Source organism: Aspergillus ruber (assembly GCF_000600275.1).
Source record: "Aspergillus ruber CBS 135680 unplaced genomic scaffold scaffold00027, whole genome shotgun sequence".
Taxonomy (NCBI): Eukaryota; Fungi; Ascomycota; class Eurotiomycetes; order Eurotiales; family Aspergillaceae; genus Aspergillus; species Aspergillus ruber.
This window is the reverse complement of record NW_024467323.1, coordinates 53,866-76,591: the sequence shown is the minus strand read 5'-3', so window position 1 is coordinate 76,591 and position 22,726 is coordinate 53,866. Positions and strand designations below refer to the sequence as shown.

Below are 22,726 nucleotides of genomic sequence, written 5' to 3'. Positions count from 1 at the left end.
TGCTTGCGTGCTGTTTATTTCACGTATTCACCAATGTCGTTGCCCAGTGTCCTAAGACATCGATAGACACTTCTGTGTTGAGGTAAGTAAATTTCCTGAATTGTAGAAAATATGGATTCAGAGATATAGATATACAATAATGTACATTTATATGTTCAGGAGTCTTGGTCTATTCTATACTTCGAAGCGAAATGCCGCTATAGAAATTGCTGCGTTGTCACAAGCGCCAGTCACTGCTGGCGATATCATCTCTTGCTATTAAACGTATCTAAATCCCATAAAATAGCAGCTTACTGTACAAGAAATGACAAAAGAAATGAATGAAAATTAAGGGAGCGGTGGGTGAAGAATGATGATACTAGCGTCAGACTGCCTGATAGCCTGTTTTGTATCGATCATGAGGAAAGAGAAGGGTATATATTTTCGTGAAATGCAAAATTCCACCGGTCAGACATGTTGTAAAAGCCGAAATGATATGCAATGGTTTCCGAGTGTAGTTCGGAAATAATGAATGGAGATATTACCGAGTCTCGACGCCAGCGCTGAGATGATCTGATGGTTCATGTGTATATTCATAGCGGAGGAAAGGAGAGGATGTGTACCAGAAACCTAGGAATCGAATATTAGCATCGAGAAATGCAAACATCAACGATTCAATACATACCTAGGACTGACGACGCCCATGATCGAACGACAGACTATCCGAATAGTCCCGCTGTACCTCGACATTGGTCGAGATATGCGTTTGAGCGAGAATCTTCCCTTCAGGAATGATGATCCTCTCTTCACTCGAGTTGCCTTGGTATCCCGTGTGAACCTGAGCCCCATAATCATGATCATCATCTGCAACCATCGTGCCCAAAGTGATCGCATGCGGGTCGCGAGCTTTCGAGAAATTCGAGCCGTACCCGTACCGTCGACCCTGTTCTCCGCTGTCCGACCATGGCCCGTATTTTTTCTGACTGCTGTATTCGCCAATGATGCGGGGAAGGAAGCGGGAGGCAATCGCCTTGAAGGATGGGATGGAGGCGGCGAAGATTCCGACGTTGGTTTCGATGACCGACCAGTACATGGCGCCGCTGATCACGTAGGTCGAGTCGGGGGAGCTAAGCATGGCTGGGATGTAGGTGATTCGAATGATGGACGAGACGCAGGCACTGGAATCGCGTTAGAGTAGTTCCCACATGAGGTGTCGGGCATGTACTCACAATAAACCAAGCGAAAGGGTAAAGACAAGCGCGATTTTCTGCTTCCGCGGGATCTGAAGGTTGAATATAACCTTAATTGGTAACGTATAGGTCAGAACATCGGTAAAGATGTTGAGAGCAGCATTGCAGAGATAGAAGACGTTGATGTCGACGCAGTGGCCAGGCAAGGTGGTCGCCCAGGCCTTGGATACAGGTTGGCATTGAAACGCAGCTACTAGAACGTTGGCTGTAGCCTGTGCCGTGACAACCCCGAACATGGTGTAAGACAAGCGAGTGAGATAGCGATCACCCAATCGAGTGTAGAACCAGAGCACGGAGGTCTTGACGAAGCCTAGGCAAGCCAGGTAGAACATTGAACTCAACCAGACTGACTGAAAATAGTCAGCAAATAACACAAATATTAAAAGGAGGAGAACTGGGTCATACAAAAGCATATGCCATCAGCTTGCTCTGGTCGACATCGTCTATATGTCTTCCCATTCCATACTTGACACCTGCGCCTTGTCAGCCTCCCTTTCTCTCCTTCCTCATCCACTCCCACCCCAAAGAAAAGATTAAAGCGACTTACAAACCATGGTGACTGCAATAAAAGCCCAAGCCAGAAGCTAATCAATTCATAAAGTTAATCTAGAAAGCACTCTTTCCTAAAGCGTGGTTGACAGGAACTCACACAAGCACCAATAATTAAGACTAAAGAATGTCAGTATTCCAGCCCCCAAAACAGCCACAATCAAAATTACTCACAGTCATCAACACTCATCTTTCCCAGCACATATATTCGGGCAAACAGACGAAGAGATATGACGAGGAATGTCAATATTGCGAACCCAATCGAGATCCCAACAAGCACTGGGGCCTGCGATTCTTCCACACTGGATACCATGGCGAAGGATACCTCTCAGATGAGGATGTAAAACGCCGTGCAATAAAATATGACACTATGCTCTCTTTCTCTCGTTTCCTGTGTGTTCTGGTCTCTGACTTGCAAGGGACCGACTTTACATTCTTCGCTGTAGTTAGGCTGGGTCTCGAGATGAATAGCGTTCCACAGGAGGATACTCTATAAATGAACTGACAGACCAAAAAAAGCAACGGATCGGGGAGAGGAAGACAGAAAGGAAATAAAAAGAACTAGGGAGTACGGAGTACAGTTAGTGGAAAGCTCAATCGGATGTGTACCCTGCATGCCTGCGACTAGAAAGACCTACATCTTGGTCCACTTCGCACCGACTGCTAACATCCAAAGCACAAATAAACACATCCGAAGTTAAACAGAAAATGAAAAAAGAGGCAATGATATGCCGTGCATGCGCTACTGAACAGGTAATTCCAAAGCATCGGAATTCACCCACTGGCAGCCTGTCCTTTTCAGGTGCTGGATTTGCAAACCTGATACCTACTATCTGCTCTAGCGTGTAGCCGTTATAATCGCACCGTATCGTTCGTACCCTTCACAAGTCTATTGTTCCTACTGAGTACTCGCGAGCCTGAGTGGGGGCCGGTTCTCCTGTTCCTTTTCGCCATCCAGGATTTCGGAGATTGACCAGGGGAACGAAGAGAATGATTCGACTGGTCGTGACCTGAGACGGCTTCTGTACCGTATCCACAGCTATCTAGGCAAGACCCATATTGAATCCTTCGCTGCAAAGACCGCTGACGAGTAAAACGGTGCTGTCCTAAGTTCCAATAGCGGTCGAGGCCACGGAATTTGATCCTTGACGACGCAGTCGAAGCTAGATCTGCGAATTCCGACTCCTGGAGGACACATGGGGGTCTATACTCCATTCTTTCTGTGTCAGAGGACTCCGTATCTCGTACTCCAGACTCCTACATGGCCACTCCCACCCTGGGCTACTATTTGGCTTCTGCAGATCGTTGCCTGCCGGGGACACAGCAGGATTGGATGGAATATGCAGGCAATAAACCGGGATACAAATGGTGAGCCAGATATGTCCCAGCCCGAGGGTATAAATTCGTATGGTTTGTACAGATCTTATAGTAAAAAGCGAATCGACCTATAATCGCGATGGCAGATTCAACTCAAGCAGTTGCGTTGGCGATTTATTATTTTTTTTTTCCACCTCGACTTCCGAAGACGATAGCTGTGAATCCTTTACATAGTCTCCGCTGGATTTCGCTGTCAACGACTGGCTCAGAGATTATCGATGTCTAGTCACAATTCCAATCCAGGTCCACGATCGTCGTTACTAGCCTCGCATTTCTATTTTACTTGAGATGGCAAACAAGTGGGTACGGCCGTGCGAGAATTGACCAACCGTCGACCGAGATCACGATGCTAAATCAGAATACGGGGCGTATAATGAAGCCGCGACCAGAGTCCGGTTTAGACAAAAAGGGAATATGATTTTCAGTGAACAGAGCTTCTGTCACTTTTGCCTTATGGTGGCCTTGGATTGTGGTGCCCGAGTGTTTGCCAACTCCAACATGCGGTTTGATAAGCATATGAGCCCAGCACGAATTTGCTGCAACCACGCTTTGTTCAGGGGTTGAAACTGCTGTGCCATCACTGAAGATGTTTATGGAAGTCAGGAGAGCCAGGCGAAAACCGACTGACTCGTGAGGTTAATAGATTTTCCGAACCCAGCCGTTGAGCAGCCCTGCCATATACCGTCAAAGATGGCAGTGGCAGTTCGTCTCCATTACTTTTAAACTCTCTCTACGCCGCCCCCCAATACTACATATTATCGCCATTGTGATTCTAGAGGAGGGAAATGCTACAGTATGATAGACCGGCATCCGAAGGATGCACACGGGCCAAATGGATCGGAAGAGGACCCAGGATTTTCTAGATTAAACAAGCGGAACGGGCTGACACCCGGACTAACGGCAGTATCTAACGACGGACTAATGCTAGTGCCCTTAGTCGTCTCAAGATCCATGCTGCCATGTTATTATCATTGACAAAATCAGTTGTTAACCGAACAGTTCCGTTGGTTAGTGGGAATGCACGGAGTCTATTGTGCTCTGCTCCGACGCCTATCTTGCCCATTTCCATTTTGCGAGACAAAAATAGAAGGCTTGCTGTCCTTTTTCCTTTAAAAAATATATTCTTTATCTTTTTCGCGCCGGATCTCGGTCCTTTTGGACGAGTCAAGCGATGTTGACAAAGAACCGATGGGCCGTTCGCTGAGCCGGGACAACCAAGAACAGGCGTTTGCTACCTGGCTAGACAGGTCACAACGATCCGATTGCGGCTGAAGTGAGCTGTTACCTGTCCGAGACTTCAGTAGTTGAGACTGTACATGGTAGCTCGGAAACTACCTGTCAGACCGGGATAGAGTTCAGCGGCGTGGAGCATCGGCTGTCATGTTGAGGATAAATGAGCTAATTGACAACATCCCAGCATTTACTCCGTGAGTAATAATAATACAAGAAGTCAATAATAACACGGATATACGGATTGTCGCTAAAAAGTCTACAAGTGCGCAGAAAATAATATTATTTAAAGGAATGCAACAATGCTTGCCGCAGTCAATTAATAACGGGTCACGATCCTATTACATATTCGACCTCCCCCAATGCATGGTACTTATTTCTTGTGGAGCTTAGCCGGATGAATTTTCCTGTTCTCCATCCGCCGACTTCCAACTCCACTTCCCTTCGTTCCCCTCGTACCTCAATAACTCGAGCCTGTGGGAATTAGGGGGAACTCGGTCCGGGTGGCCCTTCGGATCCATCTGTCAGGCGATCCATACTGCCTGCGGAAATATGTCCTTCGACCGGTTCTAGCCCGAGACAGGTGACAAGTGATAATCATAACGCATTCAAACGGCACTTGTCTCCACGAGGCAACGATCCATATCCCATTGCCCTCTATAGAAGCATTACTCCCTGAACCAAAACTCATCGGCCAGCGAATGGCTCGAGTCCATGGAAGCCGTACGCAGTACGAAGTACGGAGCACAGGGTTAACGAAATAGTGGATGAATTTCGGCACGGCATTGGCCAAGGAGGGGTCATGATATGTACTCTGGACGAGTAATGCGAGGCTGCCTTTCTGCCTCGAGCATAGAGTTCTATCAGGATTACCAATGGCTTTAGGAGCAACGAATCAGGAAATGTGGTCATTGACCCTAGCTTGGACTGAGTCGTAAGCACCAATCGTACGGGGCTTTAAAACAATGATATATATGACCAATCCTTTTTATTTCTATTCGTCCTCGCTCCTTCGCAGCATACTATTGTGTTTCATTCTTCACATCTATTTTGTCTTGTGGTGACATCCTTGCAACGCCATGAGCTTCGGTCAGGCTGTTCTGTCACAGATTACGGTGGCCAAGGTCATCCTAGGACTGCTCGCATATGCTGTACTTCGAGTTGTCTACCAGGTTGTCTACTACCGCTTCTTTCACTCTCTATCTGCCTTCCCCGGTCCGTTCTGGGGAAGTGTCACTCGGTTCTGGATAGCATGGCACAACCTGAAGGAAACTGAGGTGCCTACTGTGCACGCTCTGACGAAGAAATATGGTGCGTAGTAGTTCTGATTCTACTATCTCAGACACTGGCTAACTGCTCGCGTTATCCACAGGCCCCGTTGTGCGCATCACTCCTACAATGCTGCTGGTCAGCGACCCCAAGAAGCTGCCCGAGGTCTACCACCGGCGCGCCGACAAGACCAGCCACTATATTACCGGAAGTTTTGGAGAGTCAGAGAGTTTGTTCAACATGAGGGGCCACAAGACTCATGCTACATTCAGGAAGCATGTTGCTGGTCCTGTAAGTTCCTATACCCCGAGAAATCAGTACAGGAGACCTCAAGACTAACAGCATGCAGTACAGCTTCAGCAACATGAAGAAGATGGAGCCATTGGTGGATGCGCACATTGCGCAGTGGGATAACCAGCTCAAGGAGAAATTTGCTAAAACTGGTGCTACCTTTGACTTTTCGTGGTGGGCAGTGTAAGTCCTGTTGACCTGGTTTCATCATGCGAAGAATGCAGACTGACAATAATTTCCTGCTAGGTACCTGGTCTACGACATCATCAGCGAAATCGGATTTGGCGCTCCCTTCGGCTTCATCAAACAAGGAAAGGATATCGGCGGTCTCGTCCAAGGCTTCCACGACGGCCTTCCAGCCTTCGGCCTCCTCGCCCGCCTCTACCCTTTCACCAACTGGATGAAATCCACTTTCCTGAAGAAATACCTCGTCGCCACACCCGCCGATGACTCCGGAATTGGCGTCCTCATGCGTTTCCGCGACAGCCTCATTGACCAACGCCTGAAGGACATCGAAGACGGCAAGAAAATCACCCGCGTTGACCTACTCCAGACCTTCCTCGAAGCTCGCACCGAAGATGGCAAGCCTCTCGACATGGAATACATCCGCGCAGAGACCCTTCTTGTCCTCCTCGCCGGCGCCGATACAACAGGAACAGCCTTCCAGGCAATGATCCAGTACTTGCTCAAGAACCCGGAGTCCTTCAAGCGCATGAGGCGCGAGATCGACGAAGCAGACGACAAGAACCTCCTCTCTGCTATTCCGCAGTACAACGAGGTTATCGAGCATCTCCCCTTCTACGTCGCCTGCGTCAAGGAAGCTATGCGTCTCTGCCCCTCCGCACCGAATATCTTCCCGCGCTACGTCTCCGACCCCGGTCTCGAGCTCTACGGCAAGTTTGTGGCCCCTGGTAACGAGATCTCCTGCAACCCGTACCTTGTCCAGCGCGACCCGGAGCTCTATGGTGAGGATGCGGAGGAGTACCGGCCAGAGCGCTGGTTGGATCCTGAACGTGCCAAGCTGTACAACAAGTACAACTTTGCGTTCGGGTATGGATCGCGGGTTTGTCTGGGCAAGGATATTGCCATGATGGAGTTGTACAAGGGGCCGTTGCAGTTCCTCCGGAAATATGACCTCGAAGTTCCTCAGGATAAACCTGCGCCGCAGTTCTGTGTTAAGGGGGGTGTTGGGTTTTGGAGGGATGTTTGGTTGAATATTTCTAAGCGGCCTTGATTTTTTTTTTCTTTCTCTTTTCTCTTTTTTTCTTTTTCTTTTTTCTTATTTTTTTCCCCGTTCTTTTCACCCTTTTCACTCCTTTTTACCTTTTCGCAGTACATATAGCATGCATAGTTAGGGATATCCGGTAAATACAACGCACACCTTCCTTCGACTCCTACTTGTACAGAAAGCGCATCATCAGCACCTTAAGCACCTTAGAGCATAGCAAATTGCTTTCCCCAAACCCGCACGATGCCCCCTCCACCCGGACTAAATACCTGCCCATCTCGTCCAGTAATGCAGCACTGCAAGGTACTTTTGACACGATCCTTCGGCTGCTCACAGACTTTTTTGCAGAGTGCATTGCATGTGACCAATGCACGGTACGTACAGGCAACTACTTGTAGAAAAGGAGCATGAGTTAGCACAGCTAGTATCTCTAATATGTTTTTTTTTTTTTTTTTTTTTTTTTTTTTTTTTTTTTTTTTTTTTTTTTGTAGAGTTTGTTTTTGCAAGAGGCATTGCATGTACATACCTTGACTTTTTCTGTGTAGTCTGATTCTGGGAAGGCTTGCCGACGAGGCAACTATCTCGGTTGTTTGTTGTTCAATAGGTAAGGAGATGGGGTTTCATGCTGGACTTGTCAGATCTATGATTTACCTCTGATTACCTGTTTGCGTAGGGCTCTTGGTTATGGGGTAATTATACGAGATGTGGGAGGCCATATTCCGTGTATAGCAAATCGTTACTTCGTATGCTTGAAGGCATCTGATAATACGAAATGAGTATTCAATTCCGGAAAGATGTCGTAAACTCTAAAAGACATGTATAATAACAACTTTTTATATTCAAAAATGTACCCGAAAATTCCACTAGGAAGGCTGGTGTTTATGACGAGTTGCCGAGCACAGCGTCCTGGAAAAAAAATGTTAGTCAACATTTCCCAGTATGTAGGAACTAGATATTGTCAGATACACACCCTTGCGTCGTTGTATGGAGGAGAGATATCGGTCCAGTGTTTGAACTGATAATTAGGTTAGCGAAACTCTCATTTCTCGGCTAGAGTGTACTCACCTGGAAGACTCCCTGTCCAACCAGAACTTCCAATCCAGGCACAGTATTCCAGCCCGAATCGTTAGCAAGCTGCATCAACGGCGTGACCGCAGGCTTGTACGCCATCTCCAGCAACACTCTCGGCGACTTGTCGATAGACTTGATGTGGTCTGGGTCTACCTGTTCCGTGCGGTCGAACAGATGGCAGAGGTTCTCGCGCATGGCTGGGTCGATCGGCTTGTCACCGGGGATGGTTCCGATGGCGACGTTCGGGACGGTGTCCAGTTTCGAGACATCCTCAACGACGCGGATGTTGTAGCTGGTGGGGAAGGTAGATACCATGCTCTCCAGCTTGGCGGGAGAGCGACCGAAGATGTAGATGGGGGAGTAGCCCATCTGGTGAAGAGCGTAGATGGCTGCGCGAGCGGTACCACCACCGCCAACGACAGCGGCACTCGCGTCCCCGGCGGCATTGCCAACGCCAGCGTTACGGAGTGACAGTTGCATGCCCTGCCAGTCGGTGTTGTAACCAACCAGGCGGGCGGGCTTGCCTTCGCCGTTGGAGACAGGGACGATGGTGTTCACGGCGCCGATAATCTCGGCTGCTTCGGCAACCTCGTCAAGCAGCGGCATGATGTCCAACTTCAAGGGGATGGTGACCGACGCACCTCCAAAGTCTGGCGACCGGATGAAGTCCTTGACATCTTCGACGTTGGTAGTCTCCAACCGACCGTACTCGTGTGGAAGTCCCATGTAGTTGAAGAGCGTGTTGTGGAGGATTGGAGAACGAGAAGCGGAAACAGGGCTTCCGAACACAGCAAATTTCTTCGCTTTGATCTCACCCATCAGCGATAGACCCCGACGGATCTCAGTTGCGGAGAGTTGTCCCGGAGCAGCCTTGAAGGGAAGAGCAGGGTGAGACACAGGAGTCATGAAGCCGTTAAGGATACGGCTCAGCTGGCCATTGTCGCCCATGTTGATTGCGATCAATGGCACGTCGTGAGCCTCCTCGGCCCATGTCTTGAACTTCCGGAGGGATGTGTTGTCGTCGAGGTTCTTTGCCACGCCAACCAGCTTGATCACGTCACCGTACTCCAGCGCCCGGTTGTAGAACTTCATCCAGGACATGTTGGCCCACGAGAGTTCTCCCTTGGGGTCATGGTGCGAGGCAATGATTTTAGAGTGGCCCTTCATCTCGGTGACAGCGCGGAGCATCTCGTCGGGGAAGGCAATTTCAAGATCCACAAACTCACTGCCAGATCTGAGCGCTAGCTTGTACAACTGCATTGCGGCGTCGTGAGCATCGTCGGGAAAGCAACCTCCCTGACTCTGTGTCCGGATGGTGAAAATCAAAGGGAGGGAGATGCGACTACGGAGGAAAGACACTTGCTCCGCGACATAATCAACGGAAGGAACATCATTGTCTGATGAGGGGTCCTTCAACAGATCAACTCGCAACTCCACCGCATCGGACCCGATGCTAACTTGGTCCAGAATATCACCTGAAGGACGCAAGTCGGGCAAGGTCAGAGAAACGAAGAAAGACTCCTTCTTCTTCTTCATGACATTAAGGCTGTCCTGCTGTCCAGTAACGACGTGCAAGAAACGCTTGAAATCCTCAGATGGCAAAGCAAGGGCACCTGAGCCCGAGTGCTGGCTGTAGTACTGAATGTTACTGCACTCTTGGAACCAAGGCTTCCGACGCAGCCACACACCCATCATGTCCTCGACGTAGGCTGGGCGGGTCTGGTCGATCGACAGGAAGTCCATAACCTGTTTGATATCGCGCATAACCAGTAGGACATTCCCTTTGCCCTTGTGGTAATCAATGAGCAGCTTACGGGCCTCAGGAATCTCGACGACGCCTCCACCACATGCGAATACGTAGCCGGTTGTGCGTTCTTTCATCATTCTTTGCAAAATATTGAGCTCAGCATCCCGGAATCCCTGCCAACCGCGCTGCTTGATAATGTCAGGGATGGTGATGCCCTCGGAGCTTTCAAGCTCGGTGTCGAGATCGACGAAGGGACGGTTTAGTGTTTGAGCAATCCAATGTCCAGTGGTAGTCTTTCCAGCGCCGCGCATACCAACAATGAAGACCGAAGCACTTGCCTTCTCGGCACGAGTAAGAGCCGGGGATTCGGCTTCCGTCAACTCCTTGCCTTCAAGTTTGACTGCGAACAATTGTCTCAAGGTATCCCACCAGCCGGGCCAGGTCTTGCCAACGCATTCTCTTTCCAAGATAAGAGTTGACTGGGGAGCCACGAGGGACAAAACGCTGAAGCTAAAAGCAACCCGGTGGTCATCGTAGCAGAAAATACCACCAGCAGGCTGACGAAGGGTGGAGCGGTCAACGCCGTCAATCTCAAGTCCGTCATCGTGTTCCCGGCAGACGACTCCGAATTTGGCGAGCTCATCCTTCATAGCTTGGATTCGGTTGCATTCCTTCACACGCTGGTTTGCAATTCCGTAAATACGAGTGGTGTGTTTCGAGTTGTCGCCTTGTGCGACTGCTGCGAGGACAGATGCAGTAAGGAAAGCATCGGTCATTGGCTCCATGTCCACGTTGGGCAGAGGCTTCAAGGCACCACCGGGCACACCGGTGACGGTAGTCGAAGCAGCAGTCTGCTCAACGGTGCAACCCATGGGGCGCAAGACATCAACGGCAAAGCGGGCATCACCCTGCAGAGACTTGGAACCGATGTTGGGGACAGTGCAGGTCGTTCCGGTAATCGCAGCAATGGATAAGGGGTAGGTGGCAGAGCTGGCGTCGCTTTCCACAACGTATTCAGCAGGGTTGACATAACGGCCCTGAGGAATGTGGTAGGTGTGCTCCTCCGTCGTAGACTTTTGCACATCGATGCCGAACGACCTCATCATTGCGGTCGTCATGTCGATATACGGCTGGGAGATGGGCTTACCGCCAACGAGTCTCAGGGTCACTGGCTCCTTGGCGTACGGCGCACACATAAGCAACGAGGAAACGTATTGAGAGGAAACCTTGGCAGCTAGGTTGATAGAGCCACCAGCAAATCCACCAGAAGCGGCAATCTTCAGAGGAAGACTGCCCTTTTTCTCCTGGTACTCAATCTCGGCACCGTTTGCTGTAAGAGCGTCGACAAGGTCGCCAATGGGTCGTTGCTTCATGCGGTTGTTGCCGGTGAGGATGCTCGAATCTGCGCTGCTTGCATTGGCAAGGGTCGCGACGGAGGTAAGGAATCTTGAAGCCGTACCGGCATTGCCAAGATAGAGCGGCGATGGGGTGGCTTCAAGGTTTCCTCCCTTGCCGTTCACTACAAGGACTTCGCCTTCGTCTTCCCAGGAGAAAGTAGCGGCACCAAGACGCTCCAGGGCGTTCAACATAACCTCGGTGTCATCGGAGTGCAGAAGGTTCTTGACACGGCAAGTGCCGGAGGCGAGAGCAGCGAGAACGAGAGCTCTGTTCGAGATACTCTTTGACCCTGGGGGTGCGCAGGTGACACTGAGTGCGGGTGCAACGCCCGGCTGCACTTCGACACTGGGAGCAAGGACAACGCCAATTTCTTCATTTGACACGACGCTAGCTTGGGGTTCGTGAGTTCGACCGATAGCCGACAGCAAAACTACCTTCTTCTTGGGACCGTCGTTCTTTTTGTCGAGGGCCATGTTGAAGAGCAGCTGCTCGACAGAGCAGTGCTTGCCAGCAGTCAATTTCCTAATCTGTGCGTCTTTCAGAGATGTAGGCAAGCCATAAGCGGCAATGCACTTGACGACACGAGCCACAGCAACTCCCTTCAAAACACCGACATGCCTGGCAAGTTCAGCTTCCTTAACCATACCAATTGCGACACACTCTCCATGGAGAACCTGAGGGGTGAGGATTGCCTCAATGGCATGACCGATTGAGTGGCCCCAGTTCAACAAGTTCCGAAGACCACCCTCGCGCTCGTCCGCGGAAACGACGTAAGCCTTGTGACGGGCAGATGCCAAGATTCTTGCCTTGATGATATCCTGAATGCCTTCGAATCGTGACTGGCCCGGCTTCACCTCACTGCGGACAGCGTTCAAAATTACCTCTGCGTTGTTCTCCAAGGCTGTGAATTCCTCCTCGCTCGAGATGGCCGCAGTCTTGATCACCTCCGCCATTCCGTTGATGAACTCTCTCACAGGAAGCGTCTCAAGGAACTCCAGGTCAATGTAGATCCTAGAAGGCTGCCAGATTGAACCTATCAGGTTCTTGCCCAGAGGTGTATCAATCGCAGTCTTCCCTCCAATCGACGAGTCGACCATGGCGAGAAGCGTCGTGGGGACTTGGACATAGCGGACACCACGCATATAAGTCGCAGCCACAAATCCAGTCAAGTCACCAATGACACCTCCTCCCAATGCGATAACAACAGTGTCTCTACCACATGGTGGGCTTTGACTCAACATCCAATCCTCAATATCCGCTTTTGTCTGTCGAGACTTCGAAACCTCACCCGGAGGAGCATAGTACACTAGGAGACGAGGGGCCGGAGTAATACCAGCGGCCGCTTCTTCGAAAGACTTCTGGAAACCGGGGGTGTAGATGGATCCGATATTCGTGTCGGTGATAAGGACGTAGGTCGTGGAGGGGCATCCACTGATCAGGTCCTTGGCGACATAATTGCGCCAGATTCCGAAATCGGAGATAATGCTCTCCCTGCCGAGAATGCTGATCTTAGTCGGTTCGCTCATTGCGAAGGATGTAGAGGGGTGGTGGGGAATAGTCGCGATGGGGAGGCACGATAGGTAGAAAAGAGGACTCTTGCGTGAAACGGTATTGCTATTCTATTTCATTCTTCAGTGTGCTCAGTTCCGTTTGTTCCCAACAGCTTCTGCTGCAACTGATTTCACCTGCAGACAAAAAGAAAGGCGATCAGAGCAGAATGAAAGGAATGCGCGGGGGAGGGGCCTGGAAGATCACTTTATATTTTAGCTGAGTAATTAGCGGTGATTGTGTGGCTGGGAGAATTCTGACTCAAAAGCAAACTGAAAGAAGGACTCAATTGACCCGATGCGCTTCCCCAGCGACGACGTGAGCTGAAAAAGTGAGGTTTTTCAACTTCTCTCTTCGTGGTGACTCAAACTGCCAGCCCCGATATCGTCCTTCGGCAAATGGTTGGCCCGCCACGGCACGTGAACGGCACGTGTACTACTTACAATGAAACGGGTAGCTCCGTGGGTAATTCGGAAGTCGATTATTCCGCGACTAAACGAGGTCTATATTGAGTGGGCTAATTGAAAGAAAGTGTATTACCTATTAACATGTATGTACACACGCAGCTGGTTGGATGCTTGAGTGCTTGTCTATCTAAATGTGCGTACACGCTGGTCTATATAACCGGTCCGACGTTATTCCTTATCATGAGAGAATGAGTGTAGATGCCAGATTCAGATTCATTTCTATAAGGTTACATGCATGAAAAAGAAACTACACAGCTATCCCAAGGATGTCCCTATTTTCTTTCAGCAAGAAACAAACCGCCTAACTCCGTTCCGTGCCCATACCCGGTTTTGATACTAATTTTTGGAAAGGCTTCGTTATGGAAGAGATTCTCAATAGCGACCATAACCACCACCAGAGCCTCTGGAAGAATAGTGATCGCGTCCACCGCGGGGCGGTCCACGATATCCCCCTCTGTCCCCTCGGTAACCTCCGCCTCCTCTGTAGTAGTCGCCACCGCCGTAGCCAGACTGTCTTCCGTTCTGGCCATAACTATTTCCATATCCCTGGTTTTGTCTGCCATAATAGTCATACTGGCTGTATCCCTGCTGTGGGTAACCTTGCTGGGGTGCTCCGCCGTGGGACGGGTAATAAGAGTTGGATCCTCCACGGGGAGGGGGAGGCGGTCCTCTAGAAAAGTTCCCGGCACCAGGAACGGGGGGGACCCAGCCCGACGGTGCTGGCATTGACGGCATTCCAGCGGGTGGGGGTACAAAGCTGGGGTCAAGATGCGCCGCAAATGGGTTTGGTCGGTGAGATGACCCATAATCCATACGACCGCCTCGACCGCCGCCGCGGAATGGCGCGCCGCCAAATGAACGGCCTGAGTGCTGCGCTCTGGACTTGACAGCGTGGATGTCCCCATTGTCCAGCGCCGGGGGTGGGAACTTGACGCCCCGGAGGAGCATGGATTTGTGGATGTGAGTCGACTTCGGAATTTCAAAGTTGACCCTGTAGCAAGAAGTTAGACAGGTTTCTGGTTTGAAGAAAAATGTGGCTCAACTTACGTTAGAGAACGATCTTGGTCCAAACTCGGCATGCCATATTGCTCCAAGTCCGAGACTAAAGCACTGTGTGGGATATAAGACCCATTGCGCTCTACCTTTCCAGCCAGTCCCTCACTGGAACGCATGTTCAGCTTGAACTTTTCGGGACCTGGCTTCTTCGAGTAGAAGTTCGCAACCAAGTCCTGATACAAGGGATGGCCATCAGACAACAGGAGAACATCATGACCCATTGTGTTCCGAATTTTCTCGTCCTCGGTTAGAAGGGGGTATTTCTTCTCCATGGCAGCGAGTAAACGATTTTCGTCGATGAATGGGAGTAGGACCACACCCTGCCAGGCAAACTTCTTGCCGTTCAAGTCCACAGCAAAATCCTCTGGATAAAAGTCGATAATCTCACTGTTAGGGTCGCTCATGAGGTCGTGGAAGATCTTCGGAATAGCGTGGTTGGAGGACGCTGGGAGAACTCCCATCAATTGTTCAAACGGCTTGAAGGGCGTTCCCTTGTCGAATGATGTTTCCATGTCGGCGATGTCATCAAAGTCTGCTGCAAACGGCGCATAGTGGTAAGGGTAATACCAAGTCCAGGACGGGCAACCTTGGAAATAATATAATAGGACCCAGGCCAGGCCTTCCGCATATGCTCTAGCGACCCTGCGTCGGAATGCCTTGTCTTCGGGGTCGACATCGAACTTTTGCTCGTAATAGCGATCAGCATAACCTGGCTCCCATAGTCGGACAGTATCAGGCGGTAGCCCATCATCCTTAGGCTCTGCGGGTTTGCTCGGGGTCTCTGCTCCTGCCCCTTGTTCTTCCTCGCCAGCCTTCCTCTTTCCGAGAACTGATGGAGATGTCGGCTCCGCGCCATTGGAAGTTCCTTCTGGTGTAGCCTCTTCGGGAGTTTCGGCTGGGCTTTCTTGCGAACCGCCCATGAGCTTACTTTTGAGGACTGCTGCGGCGCTCTTGTTAGCCATATTGGCTTTGTATACAGCGCCGCGATTGACCACCATATTGTGTGTTAGTTCTCTCGCCTCCCTTGTCAGCTCTCCTCGCGCAGGAGTAATGAGTTCCAAGCCATTCGGAGGTGCTGCATCTGCACCCCCTCGAGACCGGTTGGCGCTTGAAGAATCGTAACTAGGTGAGCTCCTCCTCTTTTTCCTCGAACGCTCCTCAGCCTCCTGTTTCCGCCTCTTTTCATTTGCAGCTTTTCGTTCGTCAGCCTGTCGGCGACGGCGGAAGATGGCATCTTCCTGTTTGGCGAGACCTTGCATGATGAGCTGCGCTTTTCTGAAATCAACGTGGCCATCTTGAGTCAGATAGCCGCCCATGGCGGGGATGTTATCGCGCCAAATCGCGATGAGCGTGTCGATTCCATTCTCGCGAATGTCTAATGATGGGAGATGCGGAAGGAAGTCGTTTCCAACGAAGAAACACATGAAAACCCAGTCGTCTAGTGCTCGTTCAAGGTCAAAGGGGAAGGGCTGTTGAGGGACATACAGCTCCGCAGCAAGGTATTCCCGAAGGATAGAGACATTGAGCCAGATGAATGGCTTGAGTGAATTACCCTTTTGTTTCTCGTCAAATTCGCCGTTCTTCTCCTTCGCTTGACCTCTGCACTCTTCAGCTTTGTGGCCCGGCTGACCACAAAGATGGCAGGTCCTTGGTTTTGATTCCTGGAAGAAAACATCTTCACGCAAAACCCGGAAATGTGGTTCGTGGGTAGCGAGGCCCAACATAATCAAGTCCGCGTCCTAATAAGATACGAAGTCAGTACCTAGCCCAATTGAACGACTATCGACCATCGTCAAACTTACTAGACCATATATAACGTGGCGAGTGTTGGGGTCATGTTCGGGAGCCGCCCGTTGGGATCGAACAAATTCCATAATCTTGTGTTCCCCTTCTCCTGGCACAGTAGCATCGGAAATGATGATTTTGAGCTGATAAGGTCAGCGCTGCACTTGTATTGTAGGAACCGGGAATACACACCTTCTCCCAAGCCGGATCTGTGTTCAGCTTGTAGGCAATCCAGTAGCGAAGAGCCGCAGCAAGGATATCCATGAACGGGGTACCAGGCGTAATGACATTACTATCCCAGGTCTTTTGAATGACTTCCTCCTCAAGCGCATGGTCACCCTTGCTGGCGTTCTGCTTTGCGAGCAGTTTCTGAAACTCCTGCTTCTTCTCGTCTGCCTCTTTGGCCTCCTGTGCGGAACGGAATCGACGAGCACGCTGTTGGTTCATCTTTGCGCGGGGAGCGACACCATCTATTTGAAAAAGAAACCGGTTAGTCCGATATGTCAGACAATACTTTTGACGAGCAATAACATACCAACAGCAATCATCAGAACCTTCCTAGGGCGAACCATGTTCACCACCCGATCAGTGTACTTGAAAATCTCCAACATCATCTCCTGCTCGTTGGCCGGTGGCGGCTTTCCCTCTGGATGAGTACATGGATGGACGATACCATTCATGTCCAGATATAGATTGTCCATTTCATCTCCATTAGGATTTGGGCCCGTCGTGTCCACAGGGATCTCTTCTCCATGCACCTCATACGGGAGGTGTTCGATCACGGACGAGATGATCTTGGGGTACTTGTTAGAGAGCCATCTGAACAGTGCTGGAACACCCATAATGTCGATGCGAAAGATGATTCAACGTTGAAAATTGAGACGAGAAATGCCATGGGTCGTTTCAATCGAGTTGTCTCCGTCCGCAGATACCGATTCACCGCGTTGCGCCAGTCGCGTAGAACACAGAAACAGGGAACGTAGGTATATAAGAATGCAAAGAATGAAATATGGGAGATCAGAAAAACACCGCGACGTAAAACACGGCGCACTCACACAAGTGTTGGAGTGAAGAAAGAGATGTTGTTGAAGACTCTGCGATAAGATTTGGTGGTTTTCTGTGGCGGCTCCGGATGAGGAACTCTTGGCGTGGAGTTGAAGACAACAGTAGTGTCAACAACCCACCAGTTTCAATACCCTCAACCTCCCACAATAACCACAGACAAAATCCCTTTACGGGTTCGATGACCATCAATTGCTACACCCGCGGCGGGCGGTGACCATGAAAGTACGAGCTACCAGTTGCGATGTTCCGAATACTCGAATCGCAAGCGCCGGCCAAACAAACGGCAACGGACACGATCAACACATTGAGCAGTAGGCTCCAGAGCGTCACATTGCTCGAAGACCGACGAGCGGCGATACTGGGATTGAGGAGCTTTGCAAAGATCTACCCGGCTTCTGTTGCGTCGGAGTCGCTTCGACCTTTGATCAGTAGCCTCCGAAATGACCAAGAGGATGTGGACACGGTTAAAGTGATCTTGGAGACCTTGTTGAACTTGTTTTCTCCAGATGAGAATAGCGTCTGTTACAGCAGTGGAGATATATGAGCGTTAAACTTGGTACTGACTTGTTCTAGCCCGAAGCGTCCGATGAGATAGCCCTTTGGCTCGCCGATGAGTTTACTCAAGTATGTACCTACCAAGAATACAATTGGGCATCCGCTTGGCTAACAAGATGAAAGCGACAAGATAACATCACCACACTCCTTGACCTCCTCGAAACGAACGATTTCTACTCCCGTCTATATTCCCTTCAGTTGATCTCCCTCATCTCGAGCGCACGACCCGAAAGAACTCAGGAATGTATATTTACCGCGCCACTGGGAATCCCAAGGCTAGTTAGCGCTCTGAATGATGTGCGTGAGCCTGTTCGCAATGGTATGCTGGCTGCGACGCCTCTAGATACGTTTGTATACAGTTGCTAATGAATGTCCCTGCCTACAGAAGCCCTAGTTTTACTTATCGCCTTGACGCCATCCTCCGAAGAACTTCAGAAATTAGTCGCCTTTGAGAATGCCTTCGAAACAGTCTTCTCCTTGATCGAAGCGGAAGGAGCACTAACGCATGGTTCGGAAGTTGTAGAAGACTGTCTGGCCTTGCTAGCAAACCTCTTGAGGCTGAACATTTCGAATCAATCGTACTTCCGGGAAACAGGCTGCGTGAAGAGGCTGGCGAAACTTCTTGCCGATGTTAACCAGGAACAAGATCCAGATGAACCATCACCGTGGATCCTCGCTCATCGCGACAAGAATATATGGGGCACATTAGCTATCATCCAATTATTCTTGGCGAAGGGTGGAGTCAATACGCCTGCAAACCAGATGGTATTCTGGCATAATGGTGTTATGGAACAAGTGTTGAATTTAGCTTTCGGTCAGCGGTTCACTGTCAATATCACGTCCAAGGTTCGAAAGAGCTCTTTTTTCCCCCCCAATATGATCTATACTAACTTTCCAAGGCATTGGCAACATGTGCCGATTTAATCCGAGGCAATCCAGGTTTGCAAGAACAGTTTGGAGACGTTGAAGTTCTCTGGGGAAGTGAACCGACCAGCGAACGCACTCCAAATGGCGAGGTCATGGTCAATGGCTTCCAGCGAATTAACGTGATTGAAGCTCTACTCAAGTTAAGCCTCGAGCCTGCGTCTATTCAGCAGTTAGATGCGCGTCTTGCTGCTTGTGAATGTATAAAAGCTTTCTTTGCCAACCATAGTGGAATCCGACAGCACGTTCTGCGACGAGCAATTGATGGACACCTCAGCGGTCAAGATGAAATTCCTAACATTTTGTCTGTCCTGCTTACTCCACCAGAGTCCCGTGGCAACGCAGATCTGTATCAAACTTGGATGGCTTCCGTTTTGATGTTCCATTTGATTTTCGAGGATCCTGAGGCAAAATCAATTGCCATGAAAGTGACAGAGGGAGATGCCGAAAGTGGTGAAGAGGTTATCACTTGTGTACAGACTATTGTGGGCCACCTGATTACTGGCATGCAAAGAGGCGATGACGAGAGGATATCTGTAGGATATCTGATGCTACTATGTGGATGGCTTTTTGAAGACCCTGATGTGGTTAACGATTTCCTAGGCGAAGGTAGCAGCATCCAAACTCTGCTGCAGGAAACAAAGCTCCGTGGTGTCTCGAATGTCCTTGTGCCTGGCCTCTCTACTATTCTGCTGGGTATTATATACGAATTTTCTTCAAAGGACTCCCCGATTCCACGGGAAACGCTACATAAGCTGTTAATGGAGCAGATGGGAAGAGAACCGTATATCGACAAGATAACCCGATTCAGAGAGTCGCCGCTGGTCCGCGATTTCGAAGTCTTGCCACAAACTGTGGGAGCAACACAGCATGATGGGGGACTGCCTGACATCTTTTTTGACCGGACATTTATCGATTTTCTCAAAGATAACTTCAGCCGCATGCTCCGCGCAATCGATCGTGAGCCTGGTCTAGAGATTTCTGTTATCTCAAACGGCGTCCAAAGAGGAATCTCACGAGAAATGGTCGACTCCCTGCGTTCTGAGCTGGAAGATCGAAGCCAAGCAGTGCAGAAGTTGGAAGCAGACCTACTCAGCCTGAAACGGAAGCTTGAGCAAGAACAATCCGAGCTCATGAGGGCGATGGATTCCAATTCAGTGGAGACTTCTCGGATCAAGCAAATAAACGAGGCGCTACAGCGGAACCACGAGCAAGAGCTACGAAGGTTGGAAGAACAACACAACCAGGCGAAGAATGGGCTTCTCAAGCAGCACGGCGATCAGTTGCGGGCTCTGGATAGCCAGTTAAAAGAAATTTCCGCGGACCGCGAGAAGAGGGGCCAGCAGTATGAAGCTGAGATAGCGGAACTGCAGGAGACCATCAATTTGCTCGAGTCCGACATTACTCGATCCAAGGAGCAGCAGACCACTGAATCGGCTCGTTTGCAAAAAATCATCCAGTCCCTGGAGTCTGGTCTTTCGCAATCCAGGGAACAACAGGCCAGTGAAGTGGATCGGTTGCAGAAGACGATCCAGTCCTTGGGGGCTGATCTTTCCCAAGCCAGAGAGCAGGCTGGTGAAGTTGCTAACTTACAAAAAACGATCCAGTCTCTGGAGTACGATCTCGTTAGCGCCCAGGAGCAACATGCAGGCGAGAATGCTAACTTGAGAGGTACCATCGAGAAATTGGAGTCTGACGCTGGTCAATTCAGAGAACAGCATGCTATCGGTCTCGCGAACAAGGACAAAGCAATCCGGGACCTTCAATCAGACATGGAAGCACTCAAGAAGCAGCACGAAAAAGAAGTTGCAGACCAGAAAGTTATGATCGAGACATTACAAACCGACCTTGACAAGGCTAAGGATAAGTTCACGAATGATACCAAAGCCATCCACGACGAATATTCCGGCAAACTGTCTGCGCTAGAAAAGCGTGCTGAGGAAGCAGAGCGCAAGGCCGAGGAGGCAGAAGCCAACGCGAAGAAGCAAGCTGAAGAAGCCTCACTTAAGAGCGAATCTGCAGACGCAGATGGAAAGAAAACTGCTAAAGAACTCAAGGACCTACGCGCAGAGCTTGACAAAGCGAAATCTCAACTAAAACAGGCGGAACAGAAAGGAGGCTCAGCAAATGCCGATGCAAAGAAGACTGCCAAGGAACTCGAAAACCTACGCAAAGAGCTCGACAAGGCGAAATCCCAGATAATGGAAGCAGAGCAGAAGGGAAGCTCCGATGCAAAGAAGGCTGCCAAAGAACTTCAGGATTTACAGACGGAGTTTGATAAGGCAAGGGTTCAGATCAAACAGGCAGAGCAGAAAGGAGCTACCACCAATGCCAGTACCGAGAAGAATGCTCAGGAACTTGAGAGTCTACGCTCGGAGCTTGACACGGCGAAGTCGCAACTCAAGGAGGCAGAACAGATGGGAGAAGACGCAGATGCAGACGCAAAGAAGAATGTCCAAGAACTCAAGGATCTACGGATACAACTCGAGAAAGCAAACTCCCAGATAAAGGAGGCAAAAGAGGCCAGTAATTCCTCGCAGTCTGAGCTGGACAAGGCCAAGTCGGAGGCAAAGGAGAAGGAAGACGCGCGCAAGGCTGCGCAATCGGAACTTGAGGATCTCCTAATTGTGTTTGGCGATTTGGAGGCGAAGAGGGAGCAAGATAAGGTGGGTTTTCCTTTTACATGCTATGTGTACTATAGCAGTTTGGCTTATGATTTTTTTAGAAACGTCTTAAGGATCTCGGGCAGGAGGTGTCTGAGGCTGAGGATGACGACGAAGATGACGAAGAGGAGGGCTATGATGAATAAATGTATAGATCAAATGAATGATTGTACGTTGAAAATGCTGTTATCATGGGCCCTAGAAGATAGAGATCGGTGTCAGATTAGAGTACAGAAGATGCAGGTGGATACCCCAGCCTCTGATTGCCGGAACACTACCTACAAGTATTCGGCGTCATGTAATCGTCCGTTGAAGCCCATATATCTATCTTATTATAAACCGCGGCAATCGCTCTCCAGTCAACTTTATACAACCCATTATATAGATATAACCCAGACTATATATCATTTCCTGTCGCCTACCCCAAAGACCAACAATCTCTTGACAATTGTCAAGTTCTTTATACCCTACTCCTGATTAAGCCCTGGGCAAAAACTGCAATGTATCCTACCAATACCGGGTTGGAGATACACTGACTGTCCGTTCACACCATCACCACCAAAAAGCGAATCTAACATTCGAGCACGTCTTTTACTTTGAAGTTTAGAATTGGCAGGCGTTCCCACATTGTTCGCTTTATTCTAATCGAACGAATCCAGGGCATTCCCATAATCGACTTAGACCTTCGCGCATTGAGAGAAGAACGCCAAAAATTCTTGAAACAGATTGTCGATGTGGAATGCTCATTCTATAGCAGGAACATGATACACGAGGACTTATACCCACGGAATATACCTATCAAGCATGAAGGAGACCAGAGAACGCCGGAAATTGTGACCGTCGACTTTGGATCGTTGATCTCCGGACGCACTCGTAACCCAGAAAACGTTGAGGAAGAGCAACGACACCTCCCGAGGACTCCAATTAGCCCATTGTTTAGATGGAAAATCGTGGTGAACCGTCAGTATACCTTTGATGAGCGGATCCACTGGCCATGGCAACCTTGTCTTGAAGAGCAATACAAAGACACAGTGGCATGCATGATGCAGGAGAAGTGAGGGCTCATTTTGCTCTATGGAGTGACGCTGAGGGATGAACTAGATGACTCTTATTCTGATACTGAGGGTTCTCATGTGTAACAAATATATTTGACTCATTGGAGCTATGACTGCAAACTCGATCTTTTCCATACCGCACATGTATATAAGGTACAACTTCATGCCATACGGAGCGTAGAGTAATCTTTTAGACCAGTGTTATTTTTGGGGAGGATT

The 22,726-nt window shown here is 49.7% G+C and overlaps 5 protein-coding genes across 5 annotated transcripts; 3 read left to right on the top strand and 2 right to left on the bottom strand.

Moving 5' to 3' along the window:
- Positions 1-664: 664 nt before the first annotated feature.
- Positions 665-2,091, bottom strand: EURHEDRAFT_380139 (putative integral membrane protein Pth11-like; the record flags this gene model as incomplete). The annotated part of the gene is made up of 6 exons (XM_040779251.1): positions 665-1,157; positions 1,209-1,579; positions 1,635-1,702; positions 1,777-1,813; positions 1,879-1,898; positions 1,953-2,091. 6 exons carry the CDS (start codon positions 2,089-2,091, stop codon positions 665-667), a joined length of 1,128 nt encoding a protein of 375 aa, XP_040636018.1.
- A 3,373-nt stretch (positions 2,092-5,464) lies between these two features.
- Positions 5,465-7,179, top strand: EURHEDRAFT_517613 (cytochrome P450; the record flags this gene model as incomplete). Its single annotated transcript, XM_040786581.1, has 4 exons — positions 5,465-5,696; positions 5,758-5,945; positions 6,004-6,128; positions 6,192-7,179. The coding sequence occupies 4 exons, from the start codon at positions 5,465-5,467 to the stop codon at positions 7,177-7,179; spliced, it is 1,533 nt and encodes a 510-aa protein (XP_040636017.1).
- Positions 7,180-7,925: 746 nt separating this feature from the next.
- On the bottom strand, positions 7,926-13,282 carry EURHEDRAFT_415450 (pentafunctional protein ARO1). The gene is made up of 3 exons (XM_040782692.1): positions 8,239-13,282; positions 8,144-8,188; positions 7,926-8,079 (listed from the first exon to the last, which is right to left on the bottom strand). Exons 1-3 carry the CDS (start codon positions 12,913-12,915, stop codon positions 8,053-8,055), a joined length of 4,749 nt encoding a protein of 1,582 aa, XP_040636016.1. The 5' UTR covers positions 12,916-13,282; the 3' UTR covers positions 7,926-8,052.
- A 4,269-nt stretch (positions 13,283-17,551) lies between these two features.
- On the top strand, positions 17,552-21,598 carry EURHEDRAFT_517610 (putative intracellular protein transport protein (UsoA); the record flags this gene model as incomplete). The annotated part of the gene is made up of 6 exons (XM_040786580.1): positions 17,552-17,827; positions 17,884-17,934; positions 17,989-18,184; positions 18,251-18,711; positions 18,765-21,455; positions 21,515-21,598. The coding sequence occupies 6 exons, from the start codon at positions 17,552-17,554 to the stop codon at positions 21,596-21,598; spliced, it is 3,759 nt and encodes a 1,252-aa protein (XP_040636015.1).
- Positions 21,599-22,039: 441 nt separating this feature from the next.
- EURHEDRAFT_462682 (uncharacterized protein) lies at positions 22,040-22,510 on the top strand (the record flags this gene model as incomplete). The annotated part of the gene is made up of 1 exon (XM_040784817.1): positions 22,040-22,510. A coding segment is annotated over one exon (471 nt), but the record flags the coding sequence as incomplete, so codon positions are not given.
- Positions 22,511-22,726: the final 216 nt, after the last annotated feature.